The sequence below is a fragment of the Telmatherina bonti genome (genome assembly GCF_933228915.1).
Source record: "Telmatherina bonti genome assembly, chromosome: 9".
NCBI classification, from domain to species: Eukaryota; Metazoa; Chordata; class Actinopteri; order Atheriniformes; family Telmatherinidae; genus Telmatherina; species Telmatherina bonti.
The window spans coordinates 34,401,677-34,421,766 of NC_136627.1; the positions used below are offsets into that span (position 1 = coordinate 34,401,677).

Genomic DNA, 20,090 nt, shown 5'->3' on the forward strand with positions numbered 1-20,090 from the left:
TGTAAATACACACACATAATTGTCCCAGCAGACAAGCTGGGAGGACAGCAGCATTGTGTCCAATAATCACTAATGAATTTCATTCAAGTTGTCCTCAGATGTCTTCGTCCCCTTTCATTAAAGAAAAGGCTGAATTTATTGCAGTCACTCATAACTGGAGACTGGAATAAGGAACAATAATTAAACATTTGCTAAATTATTATTCAGTGCTATAAGACACTGTTTTGTCATTTATTGAGTTAAAGAAAAAAAGCACACAAATGGGTCCTGGACAAATTAGAGCATTTTTCTGTTGAACAGTGGGACAAAATAGCCGTTAACAGGTGCAGAAGTCTGACTGGGAAGAACAGAAAACATCTGACTGGAGTGAAAACAAAGGATTTAAAAATATATATATATATATATATTAGTTTGAGTGATGTAACATGTTATTTTGTCATTATTAGAAAATTCATGATTTTCATAAAACTTTTATTATTAAGATTGTCAATTTCAGCTTATTTCCCAGGCAGCTGTTTTCTCCTTTAATGGGAGGGTATGAATACATATGAGGACGACTGTACATGTGTCTAACAATGATTATTTTCTACCGAAGTTAACGTCAGCTTGACAGGATGGCGGTCAGCCAGAGGAGAGCTAGTCTAAACCGCCCCCTCCACATGTTGGTCATTTAGACACAAAGGCAAATGAAAATTAATCTAATTTAAATTACTGGCACCATTTTCTGTCATTTAAAAATATTTTTGTGTCTTTTTGTGGAAGAATGGGATCAGTAATTAGATAAACTTGGCATATGTATTTGCTAGGCAACGGATGACTGGAGCACTATGGGTAATTCTTGTCCACTAGAAAGGCCGTCTCATTTGACTGACAGTAAGCACACTTCGGTGTGTGCAGACCACGTAGAACACTTTGTAGCCTACGCAGTCTCCGCACTTGGAAGTGTGCAGACCCTGAATTGAGAAACACCCAATGAATCATGTAAAGTTTCCACAGGTTGATCCCTGTTATGCTCCGTGTTCCTTGTTTAATCCTTACAAGTGTAAATGAATCACAAATGAACTTTCATTTAAAAGAGCCATTCAAAAGAATCTATTTATTCGTGAACAGAGCTTAAATTAGTTGCTCGTATTCTCTGCTTTTATATTTTCACTTTATCGTAGAACAAATATTGTGTTAAAACATTGTTTTAGAAACATTTGCAAGAAAATTTCCCCACACCCATTAACGTCTTACATGGACCCAATATTTGGTCAAGTGAATGAGAAAGTAGGATCATCTAAAAACATAAGTTTAAAATGTTTATATGGTGTAATCAGTAAACTTTTTCAAGCCACCATTTAGTTACTTGTAGCTTAACTATAGAACATGACAAATTCTCTCCCACTGGTTACACCCTTGTATACTGCAATTTGCAAAAAGTCATGTTGGTCCATACCGCCCAGTAAATAAAGGAGGAAAACATAATGGTGGCATTTTCAGTTTTATTATATTTCCAGAAGTGAAAGAAGGTGCATTCTTCTAAACCTGAAACACAACTCAAATTCTCTCACATCAGAATCTGGTTTGTTTTCTTCTAGACCATGGAAACAAATTCTGTTTTCAAACAGTTTAAAACAACACAATCTGTCCTTTTGAAAATGAACCAGTCAACAGATTTTAAATCTATAATTAATCTTACACAATGCCACACACAACTCTGGTTTATTTCCAAGCCAACTTTCATGTATGTTTAAAGAATTATCTCTTGTACAAAACTGTGTTCCACGGTCATCACATCAAAAGTCTTTCTTTCAGGATGGATTCTCATGTGTGTTTTAAGGTCTTTGTAGTTTACAAAACATTCTTTACATTGATCACACCCGAATGGTTTCTCTTCTTTGTGGTATTTTTTATGTCGTTTCAGATTTGAGTTACTGTCAAACCTTTTTCCACAAGTTTCGCAGCCAAAGGGTTTTTCTCCAGTATGAATTCTTGCATGCAACTCAAGATGAGACTTATCGAGAAATCCTTTTGGACAATGATCGCAGATAAACACCTTCTCTTCAGTGAGGATTCTCATGTGTTTTTTACTATCTGTATTATCGTGGGATGTTTCTCTAATCATATCACTGCTAGCCGGTTGATCTGAGGTGTGACTTTTCATGTGACTGCAAAGAGGACGCTTGGAATAAAATTTTGTTTGAAAAACACCACAAACAAATGGTTTTTCTTCTGTGTGAATGGTTTGATGAGCTTGAAATGATCCCTTACTTTTGAATCTTTTCTTGCAGACATCACATTTAAACAGTTTCTCTCCAGTGTGAACTCTCATGTGACTTTTGAGATTCCCACTATCGTTGAACCTTTTACCACAAACATCACAACCAAACGGCTTCTCACCTGTATGAATTCTCATATGTCTCGAAATAGACCTCGGAACAAGAAGTTTACCGCACACCAAGCACCCCACCTGACGATTTAAACCTGACACAGAAGACTTTTTATCCTCACAGTTATTTCTTTCCGTTTCAGAATCTGACAAAGGTTTCTGCCACTGGTCATAGCCATTGCCACCAGTATTGCCTTCTTTCTTCATTCTCAGAGGATTATGATATCTTCCCTCTTGTACAGAGTATCTATGTGGATCTGGGGTTGTCATTGGTTGTAGTCTACTGAAAACCTCTGCATCACATAAAGTTCAGCAGTTTTGAAAGAGTGTTTGTTGGTCGCTCTTCTGTTGTATTCAGGTAAAACTTGATAAAGCTTTGGGCGCCAACTTTCCTTGTGTTTATCATTCATCACAGACAGAAGGATTTGGGAACCTGATGAAAATTCCAAAAATCCTGCTGGGCGGCTCGCCCTCCTGCCTGGTCGAGTGTCCTTTTTTGTCCTTTATATGGAACAGGTCTTCTGGTTCTTTGTGAAAGTCCAGTCTAGGACTTTATTCATGTATTAACACTCATCACCAACAGCTTCAAGAGATCTGAAAGAAGTGATGAAACAGCTTCATTAGGTACAACTGTGATATATAATCACACTAGAAGAGCTACACATCGGGCACATTCACATTAGCCTTTTTGACTCAAATTTGAGTCAGTTTGCTCAGAAAATCTGCTTCATTTGGGGAAATGTGAATGCAATGAAACAAATTCTGATTCGGACCAAAGAAGTGGACTCGGTCTGCCTACAAACGCAGGTCTCGGCCTGTTTCAAGCAGCCCGTTTGCTAAATACTAGTGCAGCGCCATCTACAAGCCAAGTCCCCAATTGGACTAAGTCTTGCAGACTATCCTGATGTGAATGCACCCATTATCGATACCAAATGCTATTTGCTTGAAAAGTTTCAACATGGTATTGCCTCAATAATACACAAATTTGTACATATAATTCCTATATAGGTAGGAGTATTTGTGGTACAAACACTTGACCACCTTGGAAATTAAAGAAATTTTCTAAATGATTCACTAAATTCAAAATGAAAGTTTTCATTTTAGTTTTGCTAATGACCGCGTGTCATTTGTGTAGAATAGAGAACATCCAGCATTTTAGTATTCTTGGGAATACCTGCATTTCATACATTCAGAACATTTTATCTTCCTCCTGCATAATCTGGTTACATTTAATGGCCTATGAACACATCGATGGAGCAAAAGGAGTAGAAAAAAAACAAAGGAGCACACTATAACCTGAAAAAATTCCTGGGCACAGATAAGAAAAGAGTCATCAGTGATTAAATGACCAACTCATCTGTGCACTTTAGATGTTTCAATCACCAATGTTACAGCCAGTCTTTCATTCATTTAGTTTTACTAAAAGAATCATCCGGATGTGCCGACAAGGGACAATACATTTATGTTCATTATGACCAGAAACAAAATGTTTTCCCATGATGGTTGTGAGATTTGTTTCTTATGAATTTCCTCTCGCCTTACAAAGATAAGGAGAGGAGTCATGCCATCCAGACCACCTCAGTGTAGGTTGTGTTTGACGTTTTATATTAACAATTTATTCTATTTTGTCATATCTGATAATGAGTCATTAAACATACAGTTAAATCTAAAGCAACATACCACAACTTAAAAATAGTAATAGTGGTCAATATAAGTAAATTACCAGGACATTAATGTGAATACATATCATCCATTTTGTTCAAGATTCTTGCTCATTTCCTCATAAAGTTCACTTTGATAAATCATGAACATGCAAATAAACAATAAGCAGTGATAAGTGGCTCTGGTGGGGAGAAAGGGTTTACAGAACCACAAAAGAACATCAACCCCCTGAAGAATAAATCTAGCATTTAGAAAAGTCCATTCATACCTTTGTTATACACTACAAGTCAACTGTCTGCAGTTGTTGAGCAGTTGCCAATTTTAACACACATATTACGCAGTTCAAATCTCATGTTTTTAAACAAAGATCTTCTGATAAACGTTTTTAACATCTCTACTATGATATAATTACACTTACAGCGTTTCCTCTCTGATGCTTCATGGTGGATGGCAGCAGATTGCATCCAGACCATGTGTAAGGAATCCGCCATGTGCTGCTGCTCAACCAGGAAATTGGAAGTTTCAAACACAGGAAGCGCGGCAAAAGGAAGTGACGTCATCACCACAATAAGATTGTTGTGAAAACTTAAAAAACACCACATATTAAAAGGCATTCATTGAAAGCAAGTAACTTCTGTTGCTCAAGTTAAATGAGGGCTATGGTTTGTTCAGCCACCAAACGCAGAAGTTCCTGTTATTGTGTGGAGTTTTTGTTTGGTCTTTGGTTCTGGTTCCTGTTTTATTTTGTAGTTTTCCTTGTGCTCCTGTCTAGCCTTGTTTCCTGTTCATGACATCACGTGGTTTCATTTAGCTTATCCATTCCACCTGTGTCTTGTTGTGTGCTTTGTGTATAAATCTTTTGTCATTTTCTTTTTTCCAAGCCAGATTATAACAAACTTCTTTGTTCTATATCAACCTTCTGGTCTGCATTTGGGTACTCTCCACCACTCCATGATGGTTCCAGGGGATTTTCCTTTTTTCTATTAGAAGTTGATACTTTGCCAGGACCTTCAAGAAAGCACTATTGATGTACATATATATGTATAAATGTCTATGGTTCTGATGACATTTTTCCTGAAATAAACTTTTTGCCTGATATTTGATGCTTGACTTTGACAACAAGGATGTCTTATAATGAATACTGTATCCTTGAAAATGGACCAAATTATGCACGTGACTGATGCAGGAAATGGACAAAACTGTCCGCCTCTCTGCATATTTGTTTTCAGCATGAAGTACAAATGCGTCTTCAAAGCAGTTATTACCCCTAGGGCATACTATGAATCACTGCCTGTCAGCTGTAGTTTTGTAATTTATGTATGAACTGAATATAACCTTATTCTGTGTGAATCTCATTTGACGACTGTGGCTGTCTTTTTAATACCTGGCACTGCATGCTAATTGGATGCTAATATGCTAAATCTTTAAAAATAATTTCTAACCCCCCGCTGAGGCTCGAATCTGCAACCTTCTTGCTGTACGTTCAGTGTTAACCACTACAACTGCATACTCCATGATGAATAAACTCACCTGAAGCAAACTATCACAATGTTGTGTTTTCTCAGCAAATGACAAAGAAATTAAAGTCAATTCTATACTTCAAACAAATCACCAACCAGCTCTCTCACAATGTGGTAGAATCACATTTTATTAGAAAAACATCAAACATCTGTTTTAGTCAGCACATTACACTGTGATATGAACATTTTAAAATGTTGAATCAGTATCCATCCCTCTGACAATGAACATTTCAAACCAGTTAACCACTATTTAATCTTCAACAAAGTACTACACAGCTCGGACGGGTTTTACTCTTTCAGAAACTTTCATTTGTTTTTAAATAATGTACTGCTCAAACTTTCCTCCACAGACAGTTTCCTCCAGCGTGGATTCTCCTGTGGGGTTTGAAGATGTGAAGACTTGTTTAGTATCCTCAGAGCCAGAAGGTTCCTCTTCCTTGTGGACTTTTACGTGTCTCTTGAGGTTACCGCTAGAGCCAAATCTTCGGTCACAAACAACACAACTGAACGGTTTCTCTCCGGAGTGAATTTTCATATGCCTGCGAAAACTGCTCTGATCGTTAAATCTTTTTCTACAAACCTCACAGCCAAATGGTTTCTCTCCCGTGTGTATTCTCTTATGTGTTTTAAGATCTTGATAGTGTTTGAAACTTTTTTCACAAACGTCACAACCAAACGATCTTTCTTCATTGTGGAATTTTTTATGTCTTTTTAGATTTGCTCTGTTATAAAATCTTTTACTACAAATATCGCAGCTAAACGGTTTATTTCCAGTGTGAGTTTTCATGTGCCTGGAAAGAGTCGCCTTGCCGGTAAATCTCTTATTACAAACATCACAATCGAATGGTTTTTCTCCTGTGTGGATTCTCATGTGTACTTCCAAATACGCCTTCGAGCCAAAGTTTTTACTACAAATATCACAGCTAAACGGTTTCTCTCCAGTGTGAACTCTCATGTGGGAATTAAGCTGATTCTTAACGGTAAATCTTTTTCTACAAACGTCACACTCAAATGGTTTCTCGCCAGTGTGGATTCTCATGTGTCGTTTCAGGTCTCCTTTATTGTTGAATAGTTTTTTACAAGCATTGCAGCTAAGCTGTATTTCTCTCTTGTGGAGTTTTATGTGTCTTTTGAGATTTAATCTCAAACCAAATCTTTTGTTACAAATATCACAGCTAAACGGTTTCTCTCCCGTGTGGACTACCCTGTGCCTGCGAAGAGTGGTCTTACATTTAAATGTTTTTCTACAAACATCACACTCAAAGGGTTTCTCTCCAGTGTGAATTTTCATGTGTGTACCAAAATATGCCCTAGAGGTAAACGTCTTTCCACAAACGTCACAGCAAAATAGTTTCTGTTCTGTATTTCTTCTCATGTGGTTTGGATTCATGTAAGGAAATGTATGAAACAATGCATATTCCACATGATGATTTAAATCTGATTTAGGTTCACAGTTACTGTCACTACTTTCAGTTTCAGAATCTGACAAAGGCATCTGCCAGTGGTCATAACCATCCTCACTATTACTGGTTTGCTCGTTCATGACTGTGATGTTCTTTCATTCAAACTAGGTGTGCTGAATATTTAGATGTGAGGTTGTCATTCACTGTATTCTTCGGAGATGCTTGACTTTATATAATGTTCATCAGTTTAGCTGAGCTGTTGCTTGTTTCCTCCTTTTTCTTCATTCATCACAGAAACAGAAGTATTCAGGTGAATCATCCTGCAGTCTGTTGAATGGCTTTCCGTCCTGTCCTTGTTGAGCCTTCTTCGTTACATAAAGCAGGCCTTTGTTCTGGTTCTTTGTGAATATCCAGACCAGGTCTTCAGTCCCAACATAACACTCCTCACCATCAGCTGCAAGACATCTGCAGAAAATAATGAAACACAATCTGATCAGGCACAATACATAGAGTTCCTCTATATAACATGAAAGGTAGGGGTATTTTTGTTGGAGACACTTGGATTCTACTTATCCACCTTACCCTTCGTCTTTGAAATGACTTATGAGATCTGCGCTATCTTCAAACCATTTGCTACAAATATAGCTGCTAAACAGCTTTCCATCATGAGTTTTCATGTTCCTGTGAAGACATGTCTTACAGTTATCTGACATCACACTCGAATGGTTTCTCTCCTATGTGGATTCTCATGTGTGCTTCACAATATGCCTTGAAGCTAAAGCTTATTCTGCAAATACTGCAGCTAAACAGTTTCTCTCTGGTGTGAATTCTCATGTGTGTACTCGGACTTGTCTTCAGGTTAAATTTTTCTTAGGAAAAATAGCAGATAAAGACCAGCGTGGAAGTTTGCTGCTGGCTGCATGCACTGCGTGATGGAGGCGCCACGGCTGGAGCGGCACGCATTGTCTCGCCACACAGAGGACGCGTGACAACAGGAGATTGTCTGGATCGCATCATCAGTGAGGAGAGGAATTTTCTGGAAAGATTGTGGCATCGGAACCAACATTCAGCGGATCTTCAGCACGCAAGAGGAAGCCCTATTTATCCTGGGACCGGCGCTGCTCAGACCTGCCATGTGTTACCCAATGAACTGAATGAGTGAGTGTGTGTGTGTGTGTGTCTGTGTGTGTGTGTAGGGCCCATGGGTTTTTTTAAACTGTTCATTGTTACTTGAAATCACCCATTAACTAAAGGGTGAGTAAACTTGTTGTCAAGTAATTGCTCATTTATTTGGTTTATGAAAAGAACAACCAAGTGTTATTAAAGCTGAACATTTTCATTTTTCCCCAGAGTGGTTGTCTGGTGTCATATCTGGTTGTCTGTTAGCGTAGTGTTTTTTTTCATTACAGTAAAATCAGACTAACAAACCAGTAAACCTTATTGGTTGCTACCTTTTCTAAAACGAACCCCTACCACCCCATCAGCTTGACTAAAGGGATTAGTAATCTTTGATTTTGGTTAGAAGTCTGAGGGGGTGCTACACCTGGTTTGGCTTCCTGTTCACCTCTGTCATTTTCAGAAGATGACAAAGGTTTCCGCCAGCGTTCATAACCATCACAGGCTTTCTTGTTCATTCTCAGAGGACTATGACGTCTTTTCCTGGGAATGTCTAAATATTTGGATCTGGGTTTTTGATTCATTGTTGGCTTATAAGATCCTCTAGATCACATAATGTCCTTTAGATTAACTGTGCTGCTGGTCAGATGCTCTTCTTCTCTGTTATTTCAGAACATCAGAGCTCAAACCTTGAGCTCTGATGTTCCTCTTTTCTTCATTCACCTCTGAAACCAGTGAACCATCCCACAGCCTGCTGGGTGGCTCTTCTTCCAGCCTCACTAAGAGTTTTTCTCTTTCCCCCTTTTTAAGTGAAGGTCTTGTGTTTTGTTTGTGCATACCTGTGTGGTCTCAGTCGCATTCGTATAATTACATTTATCACGGACAGCTACTAGACATCTGCAGGAAATAAAACACAGAACTGATTAGGTACAAGTGTTGCACTAGAAATTTTACATACTGCTGATGCCTTCTGCTTTAAGCCACCACTAAGCATCGCTATAGGTGGAACTTTAACACGCTACTCATGATTGATTAAATATTTCATTTCAGGAAATTAAAGCATTTAAACTTTTTTATTTCCTAGGGGAATGCAAACACACAGAGAGGACACATAGAACTGCTGATGTTTAGCACATAAGGTATATAGCATCAAGCTAATCAGCAACTCTTGGTTGGTCTGAAGTAAAAACAGGGAGAAAATACATATCGCTGAGGATACAAAGATGTATCATCTAAAGACAAGCACATACAAAGAGAGAGAAAAACACCTGTTCTAATACCACCCCATCATCACCCACATATTAAACTTACGATATTGATTTCCCTGATGCTTCCCCGCAGGTGGCAGCAGATTACATTCAGCCGTAGTAGGAACAATCGGCCATGTGCTGCTGTGGAACGAAGGAAAAGGATGTCAGCAAAACAAAATTTGTGAACAGGAGTGATGTCATCACTTTAAACAAAATATTTTGGAAACTTTTTCTTTTTTTTAATCATTTACCCACAAAGCAGCTGTTAAGTTCACGAAATGAGCAACAAATAACTAACTAATAATAACTAACAATTTAACTTTAAAGAGTTTTTTTTATTTTTTGTTGCACAAGTTATAAAATGTAGGCGCACCCCAGTTTTCACAGCATCATTACCATCACCTTGTTTTATTACAGGATAAGGAATTAATTTTTTCACAACCCAGGGGTGGGCGACTCCGGTTCTCCACGGCTGCAGCCCTGTGAGTGTTAGGAGTTTCCCTGCTGCAACAAACCAGACCCAGACTTAATAAGCAGACTTTGTCAAAGTCGGCCAATCGATCTCAGTCAGATTTGTTGTAAAACACTTTCAGTACCTCGTCCCTCGAGGACCACAGTTCTTGAGAGTGTTTTGACATTTTCTTTTATGTGTTTGAATTCAGGGTTGTCCATTACAGACAAAAACAAGTTAAATATCTTGTCTAAAATAAGTTTCAGGATTGTGTGTATATAAAACAGGTAATTAAGCTGGATCAATATGATCCTGAAAGTTTCAACTTGTACCATCTGGAATACTTTTCTTTTCTATCCCATCTGCAATCAGACTCTTGATTGCCTCTTAGGGCAATAAATATACTGCTGCACTGACATATCTGTTGTATGTTTTGACATTTTTAATGATGACTTTAAAAAGGGGTCATTGTATGACATTTCAGTTCAGTTCAATTCAACTTTATTTATATAGCGTCAAATCACAGCAATGCAATTTCAAGATGCTTACAGACGGGAAAAAAAAACCCCATATATATGTATGTATGTATATATATGTATATATATATATATATATATATATATATATATATATATATATATATATACATACATATATGAACTGCTTAAGTGTGTTGAACATCTACATGCACCATGTACATACATAAAACAATAAACAGCAGAAAAAGCAGGAAATGTAATTTGGAGTTTTAAATTTTAAGCTGATTTTGGGGCATTGTTGTTTCAAAACAAAACTAATAATACGTGTACACGCCAGATGACTGACTGAATACCTGACAAGGTGAAGATAAGTCGCTAGAAACACTGGAAATATGATTGTAAACACAGCTGTACACAGAACAATGGGCTGTGTTTACAAACATGACCAGCAATGACAGCAGGATCATAAAAAACACTGAGCTCGTTTTCTTTCACAGCAACTGCAGTTTTATACGGTTCATTATTTACTAAAGCAGATTAATGTAACAGCCGAAGACAAACCAGATATGTTAAGAGGTAAAAACGGTTTTAGTTAAGTTAGCAGTTGCTCAGTGGATGCCGACATATCCGTCATCGTTCACAAGGTTCAGGTGTTCATAACCAAATAACCTCTGTACGTATGTATAGCTTCTTTACTATCTTATAATCAACTTACACCGCAGCTTCCCTGATGCTTCGCGATGGATGGAAACAGATTTCATTACGATACCGTGAAGTCAGCTGCTGAACCGCGAAACCGGACGTTACCAAAACAAGACGCATGTTGACGGAAGTGACGTCACCGCTACAATAATAAACGTGATCCCGCGATTTATTCGTTTTAAATTATAGAAGCCATCACAAATTACAACACAGACACACGTGTGTATGTAAAAAAAAAAAAAAAAAAAAAAAAAAAAATATATATATATATATATATACATATATATATATATATATATATATATATATATATATATATATATATATATATATATATATATATATATATATATATATATATATATAATGTAAATTGATATATATTATGAACATGTAAATAGATAGATAGATAGATAGATAGCTCTTTAAAAAAGGTGACTAGATTGAGTTAAAGATTAATATCTAAACGGTCTAATTGCTGCTGGAATGAAAGACTTTTTCAATCTCTCAGTCCTGCATCGAATAGAGATCAGTCTCTCACTACAGGTGCTCCTCCTGCCGGGGTATTAGGGAGGGGATGTTTTTTTTACTATCCAAAATACCCTGAAGTTTTCTGCTCACCCTCTGCTCCTAGGAAAAAAAAAAAAAAAAATATATATATATATATATATATATATACTACTTCACATTCACATTTTCGATTTCGGGGCATGGGTAACCAAAAAAAAAAAAAAAATTCTGGCTCTAGTTTCTTTCATATATATATATATATATATATATATATATATATATATATATATATATATATATATATATATATATATATATATATATATAGATATATATATATATATATACATATATATATATATATATATATATATATATATATATATATATATATATATATATATATATAATATATATGTTAATTTCCATGTGTTTCATGTGGGACTGGGGCATTATGAGTAATTCTCATACACTAGGCAGGCTCTCTATTTACACCAACAGTAAGCAGCTTTGGAGCGTCCAGAGTTTTGTAACCAGGTATGCATGCATATGAGGTCTGGAATATGTTGGTGATGCTGTAACTTGAGCAGACACCTCATGAAATGAAATGAAAAGAAAAATACTTTATTAATCCCCAAAGGGAAATTCAATATTGTAAATAATAATTAACTAGAAGAGGTCTTGTTCTGGAGGGCGGATGGCTGCTGGCAGGAATGATCTTCTGTATCTTCAGTCTTACAGCGGATCTGAAGAAACCTCTCACTGAACACACTTTGTTGTTTCATCACTGTGTTGTGGAGAGGGTGTCAAGAATCCTCCATCCTCTTCATCAGCTTGTGCAGCATTCTTCTTTGGACAATCGGCTCCAGCGGCTCCAGAGTTACTCCAAGCACAGAAGCAGCTTTCTTGATCAGTTTGTTGATTCTCTTCAAGTCTCTGGTTCTGATGCTACTACCCCAGCAGATGCTGCAAAGCTGACTGCACTCTTCACAACAGACTTATAGAAGATATGCAACATCTTGGTGCAGACGTTAAACCATCTCAGCTTCCTTAAGAAGTACAGTCTGCTCTGACCTTTCTTGTAGATGTAGTCAGTGTTGCATTTCCAGTCCAGTTTGTTGTCCAGCTGAATTCCAAGATACTTGTATTCCTCCACCACCTCCACCTCCTCTCCCAGGATGGAAACAGTGCTTTGTTTATTCTTCTTCCTCCTGAAGTCAACAATCATCTCTTTTGTTTTGCTGCTATTTAATATGAGATGATTGTCACCGCACCATTTAACAAACTGACTGACCAGTTCTCTGTACTCTGCTTCTTGTCCATCCCTGATACACCCCACAACTGCAGAGTCATCAGAGTATTTCTGCAGATGACAGGACTCAGAGTTGTACTTGAAGTCTGAGGTGTACAGAGTGAAGAGGAATGGCCAGAGTACAGTTCCTTGTGGTGCACCAGTGCTGCTGACCTCCATCTCAGACACACAACCTTTCAGTCTCACAAACTGTGGTCTGTTTGTGAGGTAGTCATAGATCCAGGTGGTTGTGGAGGTATCCACCTGGAATTTATGGAGCTTCTCACATAACAAAGCAGGCTGAATGGTATTAAAAGCACTGAGAAATGAAAGAACATGACCCTCAGAGTGCTGCCTGAATGGTCCAGATGAGAGTGTGCTCTCTGGAGCAGGTATATGATGGCATCTTCAACCCCAAGTCCATTACGATATGCAAACTGTAATGGGTCCTGAAAGGTGTTTACTTGCTTGTTGAGGTGAGCCAATAAGAGCCTCTCCAGGGGCTTATTTATGAAGTTGTTGCACACACAAAACCTGGCGTACGCCAATTATAGTCAACTTTTGGGATTTATCAAAACACGACTTGGCGGCAAAACATCCCTACCTCCACGCCAACTCTGACCCTGGCGTACACACAAAATCTGGAGAAACGGGAAACGGCGACACCAAAGGAGGAAAATAAAACCAAAGAAATTGTGTGAAATTTGAGACATTTGTTCAAAATCAAATATAAACTTTTATACAGAATGTTGTACATTAACAGCATTTGCAAAAAAAAAAAAAAAAAAGCACATTAGATATTGTTCCTTCCCCACATAAAACGTCAACCAGTAAAATCTATTCTGAAACGAAGCAGTTCTACGTGTTATAAAAGCCATTTCACACAGTTAATAAGTCATACAGAAGCTGCCATACTAATAAAACTCTAAATGAATAATTGCATTAAAATAACGTGTCGTCCATCATCAGGCTGATCAGGGTGTTTCCTCCACCTGCAGATACAAAACATGAAGTGATGGTTGGATATAAAATGCACCCAAATGCATAAAGGCGCACGGTGGCTTATCTGTCCCTGTGGATGAGCTTGGAGACTCTGGAGTCGAGCCCGGGACCTCCCAAAGGGAAGTGACTGACAGGTCGCGGCTGATCACTCCTTTTCCCAACCCAGAGCGCAGAACAGATCTATGTTCTCCACAACCAGGCACGCCGTGGTGTAGCGGCCATCGGGCAGATGGAGGCAGGTGGAGGTGCCTCCATGCCCAGGAGGAAACCTGTTGTACAGCTGCAGATGTGTGCAGATAGTGGAGACGCTACATAACATGCTACTAAATGACGTCAGCGCTTCACCTGCGCTCACCTGATCAACCATCCAATCTGAATGATTGTGCTGTCAATCATCTTCTCACTTTGGAACCAAACGCTGCTGCTTTACGTCTAGAAGTGATGCAACACATCAGAGGTGGAGAATTCTGATTTATTCACAAGTTTATCTTTAGTGTCATTTCTGTCAGGGTGGTGTTTATTTCTCTCCATCTCCTGCACCCCCTCTGTGAGGACACTGCAGCTAGGGCACAAGGTGGAATCACTGCCCCCGTTCTCCGACCACATCTGCAGCACTGCATCCCAGCTGGGACACACAGCAACACAAGTATTTTAACAATAAATAAACTGGAGTCAGAGACGTCTCATTTATGTACGTTCATTTCATAATATGAAACAAAGGAATGAACCACTTTCAGCATCATCTGGAGCATTTTGTTCCAGCGTATCTCTGGACTCCTTCATTTTCCCCACCAGCTTCTAATCTGTGGCAGTGGCCAGCAGACAACCCCCCCCCCCCCCCCCCCCCCCCCCCCCCACCTCCCCCCTTCCTCCCTGGCAAACATCCTCCTCCTGTGGACGAAGATGCAGCAGCTCTCTCCCTACATTTTATTGTCTGACCACTTTATTTTTACTTTCAGGATAAGTCCGGTCGCTGATGAGACACGCTACCAGCATGTCCCCCATTCCTCTGTCTTTCTGGTGGTGGTGATGCCCATCCCGTCTCCACCAGATAAAATATTTTTACATTTTACAACCTTATCGATTAGAATTTCTTCCTCATTTTCTAGAAAATTCCTCTTTTTTTTGCTTTTTTCCTGCTAAACCGTCATGGAAATGAGATGGATTAATATTGATCAGGGGTGTTCACCTGACCTTTTATGGCCAACATGTGGGTGTGACAAGATGTTCCCTCACGTGCGCAAAATTGTGTTGATCATGATTTATGAAGCGAAACAGGTGTGGGACATGCGTGTGCACTGCTTTGTAAATTGTGAAGTTTTTTTGCGTCACATTTCCTGTTTTCAGTACGGATGCCACCTGTAGTCAGCGTTGCTACGCACAGTTTGATAAATGAGGCCCCTGGACTTTCATGTGAGATGTCAGGGCAACTGGTCTGTTGTCTTGTTCTGGTTCCGTTTCTCAAGTTGCTTCATATCCTGATTGCAGGAGACAAATAAGGTGGAGGTCTCAGGATGTCCTGATGTGGTGGGAGATGAAGCTGTGTTCTGGTCCATGACTGAGCTGCAGGGTGACAGATTGGAGGCGTGACAGGAAAGCAGTGGGCTTATGGAGGGTGTGTGGTCTGTTGGGCTGGAGGTAGGAGGTGAACTGAACTTGTTGAAGAATATGTTCAGCTCATTAGCTCTGTCCAGACCTCCATCAGGCTGGTCCCCCTTTAACTTGAAGCCGGTGATCTTCTTCATTCCAGACCACACATCCCTCACGTTATTCTGCTGGAGCTGACTTTCTAACTTCTTCCTGTAGTCCTCCTTGCACTTCTTAGTTTGTGTTTTAAGTTGTTTTTGTGTTGCCCTCAATAACTCCCTGTCTCCATCCCTGAAGGCTTTCTTTTTGATGTTCAGCAGCTTTTTCAGCTCACTGGTGATCCAGGGTTTGTTATTGGGGAAGCACCTCACTGTTCTTGTTGGGACGATGCTGTCCACACAGAAGTTTATGTAATCTGTCACACACTCAGTCATGGCATTGATGTCGTCTCCATGAGGTTCACAGAGGACGTTCCAGTCTGTAGCCTCAAAGCCTCCTCTAAGAGCATCTTCAGCTTCAGCAAACCAGATTTTGATAGTCTTTGTGATGACCGGTTGCTGCTGAACGACGGGCTTGTAGGTGGAGGTGAGAAGAACCAGATTATGGTCAGATCTTCATAAAGGAGGCAGGGCAGAACAACTGTATCCATTATTCATGGTCGCATAAAATAAGTCCAACATCTTATTTTCTCTGGTGGAGCAGCTGACAAACTGCTGGAATGTTGGTAGAGTTGCAGAGAGGTAGACAAAGTTCCGGGAGATTGCCATAAATGTGTTTGGATGCTGTGTTTGTAGCCGAGCAACGACGGAGCTGATGACGTCACAGACTGTGTCTGGTGCGGTACCAGGTATTATATAAACCGCTACCAGAATAACACAGGTAAACTCTCTGGGTAAATGATATGGACGGAAGCTCACAGCTAACAGTTCAATGTCCCTTGTGCATATCTTCTCCTTGACAGTAACATGTCCAGGATGACACCAACGCTGGTTAACCAGCACTGCAATTCCACCACCCTTTAGCTTTCCGCTGTGTTGTCTACTGTGGTCTGCACAGACCGTTTTAAAGCCCAGTACAGACACATTACAGTCAGGGATGTGTTCATGCAGCCATGTCTCGGTAAAGCACATAAAACTGCACTCTCTGTTTTCTTTCTGAGACCTTGTTAGCATCTCAAGCTCGTCCGTTTTGTTAGCTAGCGATCTCACATTACCCATGACGACAGTTGGTAGATATGGTTTAAATCTCCCTCGCTTTCTCCTCTTTCTCACTCCCACTCTGCATCCTCTTCTCTTTCTTTTCAACTGCATCTGGATTTTATGTGTTTTTTCACTGATAATCCTCATTTGGGAGAGTTTAATTAGTCGATTCCGATTGTAAACAAGTCTTTCATTGCCATGGAGACACTTGAGCGGGCCAAAAATATGCAGAAAAATCTCCATTGCAGCACACCCTCCGAACGCGCATGAAATCCTCTTAAAAAAAAAAAAGGACCTCATTTCAGCGAATATCTATGTGAGAAGAGTTTGTACTTATAAAAAAAAAAAAAAAAAAAAAATCAAGATAGCAAGGCAGAGCTACTACAGTTTGCTGCCATCAGACGGCGCAATCTAGAATGGAAAGGTGTACATATATGTATATATATGTATGTATATCTGTATATATATGTATGTATGTATATGTATATATATCTACAGTATGTATACTGTAGATATATATATATACACTACTCACAAAAAGTTAGGGATATTTGGCTTTCAGGTGAAATTTATGGAAAATGCAATATGTTCATGCTACAGTGATATATCATAAAAGTAAGACATTTAAGTAGAAGGATGCACTACTGATTGCCTCATCTCAAAAAATTAATTCAACACAAAAGGCAACAATGGTAGTTACACCACAACAAAAAATTTGAACGTCTCAATATCTCGTCATGTGCCCTTGAGCATCAATTACAGCTTGACAACGATGTCTCATGCTGTTCACAAGGCAACTTATTGCCTGCTGAGGCATGGCATCCCACTCTTCTTGAAGGGCAGCCCTCAGGTTCTGGGGTTCTGGGGTGCAGGGTCTCGAGCCTCTACACGACGGCTCAGCTGATCCCACAGGTTTTCAATGGGATTCAGGTCTGGAGAGAGTGCAGGCCATTCCATTTGAGGTACACCAGTCTCCAACAGCCGTTCCCTGATGATGCGGCCTCGATGAGCAGGAGCAGTGTCGTCCATGAAGATGAAATTAGGCCTGTGCTGTTCATGTAGGGGCACAATCACTGGATTAATGATGTTATTCAGGTAGTATGGGCTTGTCACTGTACCATTCACAAAGTGTAGGGCAGTTCTGTACCAAGTGGACACCCCTGCCCACACTGTAACACCGCCACCACCAAAAGCTCGCCTGGTGACAACAGTGGCTGATGCATAGCGCTCTCCCTGACGTCTCCAACATCGTTGCCGGCCATCATTTCTGCTCAGTGTGAATCGACTTTCATCAGAGAACAGCACTGAGGCCCACTGGTTCCTCGTCCAGCGTAAATGCTCCCTGGCCCATGCAAGACGATGATGCCTGTGCCTGGTGGTGTGGTCAGGTACCCGTGCAGGTTGTCTAGCACGCAGACCACGCTGATGTAAACGGTTTCGAATGGTCTGACGTGACACTTGGGTGCCTCTCACCTCTCTTAAACGTGCCTGGAGTTGAGTGGCATTCATCATCCGGTTTCTCAGGGCAGTGTTCACAATGTAGCGGTCATCAGAACGGGATGTGGCCAAAGGACGTCCACTTCTAGGCCTTTCTGTGACTCTTCCAGTCTCTCGATATCTCTGTTGCAACCTGCTGATGACACTCTGTGACACTCCAAGCTCAGTGGCCACTTCTGTCTGAGAACGTCCTGTTTGAAGCATTGCAATGGCAAGGGACTGTTGTTCCATTGTTAGGTGTCGTCTTGGTCTCATGATGTCAAAATGTGAACAGCATGATGAGGACAACTGTTTAAACACCAGCTCTAATTGAACCAGGACATTTATTGGTCAATTCAAGGATCACACACCTGCTGTGATTTTTGCCGTTAAGCTCCTTGTTAGAGAACAGCAACTTGTGCAAAATTTATTGAAACATTTAACAGTTGGACGTGTGCATTTAAAAGCTTAGAGAAGATCACATTAAGTTCACCTGTACAGGTTTGAATGCATTTTAGGCTTGTTGTGAAATTTCACCCAAAAGCTGAATATCGCTAACTTTTTTGTGAATAGTGTATATATATTCCCTTTGAAACATGTATGTATACAGTAGAAATGTACAGGACCAGATCAGGTTACATAGTCATAATTTTCTTGTTTGCAATTTTTCACACATTGACCTGCACATCTTTGATATTTCTAGAGGTTAAACGTGTCCATCATCACTTTGTGTTAGACTGATCACACAGCAGTGAGTGACCTGGGCTTCTCAGCTGGAAGAAGTAGTTTCTACCTATTCAAATAGGTTATATAAATATTGGCTTAGGAGCAATACATATTGAGTTATCGGGGCTAGACTCCAAACATCGGCTGACTGCTCCACTGGCTTGCTCTGATTATGGGAAGGAGCTCATTTCCTCTGTAATTATCAATGAAAAAAGTTAAGTGACACTGAACACTTGGCTAGGAGACACTTTTGCTGCACAGAACAGAGCGTTTAAACCTTTTTCTTGGCAATAACTAACAACGTGGGCTCAAAATAGTCAATATTTTGCACCTGTAAATGGATGTTTGAAAACGATTTGTTTATATTTGTAAATTAAGTTTAATCATTCTGTAAAAGAATCTGCCCAAAAAATCAAGTGTGTAAATATGCAGAAAAGAATTTGCATGGTTGCAAAACCTATTTGCATTTGTGGAAAAAAAAATAGAAGTTCTTTAGAAAAACTACATGGAAGACTCTGAAGTTGCAGATGCAAATGTTGTCATTTTCTTTATACGTCTGATTGGATGTTGACTAATTAAACTGTCCAATCAGACACAGATGGCATCTTCTTCACCACTAGAGGCTTTTGAAGGTAGATAATTTTAAAAGATGGCCAATTGTATGTGATGTTTATTAAATGGAACTAGGCGTAACAACCTCTGTGACAAACTGAATGTGATTAAGTTTGTAAAATTATTGGACAAAATGATCATATTCAGTCTATATTAGTGGTTTAAAAGCTTGATGAGTCACTTTTACAACAATGTATAATTTGGTAGGATAGTGCTTCTCAACAATAAACAATCCTGAACTGAATAAACTGAACATTCTTCAACACCTTTAGAGAAACATTTAGGATTCTAAAACTACAAAGGATAAACCACAGATGACTATAAACAGAGCTGCAACCAGTACATGTGCAGGGGTGTATATCAAGCAACAACTTCTGGCGGTTAAAAGGGAAACCTATGCAAGTGCCAAAAATTGCAGTTCACCTCTCATCCACTAGGGGTACCAAAACAGAACAAATTTCCAAAGAGTCTCATGTTAACAAGACCAACTCCACAGCAGAAAAAAAAAAAAAAGACACGTTAACAATGACCATTTTAGGTTTAATATGTTAGGTTAACCTTCATGACATCTGTGTAGAGTGATTTAAAAAAACAAAAACAAAAAAAACTTATTCGTTTAACCAATTTCATCTAAAAATTCTGCATAGGTCATGTGCTTATATACCCAGAAAGAGACAAAAAGACACAGTGCACTGATAGAGATGGTCTGTGCAGCCATTAAATGCATGGGGTC

General features: G+C 39.3%; 1 protein-coding gene across 2 annotated transcripts; it reads right to left on the reverse strand.

Moving 5' to 3' along the window:
- Positions 1–5,735: 5,735 nt before the first annotated feature.
- On the reverse strand, positions 5,736–11,044 carry LOC306760452 (uncharacterized protein). Of its 2 annotated transcripts, none has more exons than XM_079246289.1 (4): positions 10,968–11,044; positions 9,384–9,463; positions 8,912–8,969; positions 5,736–7,421 (listed from the first exon to the last, which is right to left on the reverse strand). In XM_079246289.1, exon 4 carries the CDS (start codon positions 7,094–7,096, stop codon positions 5,870–5,872), a length of 1,227 nt encoding a protein of 408 aa, XP_079102415.1. In that variant the 5' UTR covers positions 7,097–7,421; positions 8,912–8,969; positions 9,384–9,463; positions 10,968–11,044; the 3' UTR covers positions 5,736–5,869. The 2 variants fall into 2 exon arrangements, with proteins under 2 accessions (XP_079102415.1, XP_079102416.1); XM_079246290.1 differs by having other exon boundaries at positions 9,384–9,460; positions 10,968–11,042.
- Between the last annotated feature and the right edge of the window lie 9,046 nt (positions 11,045–20,090).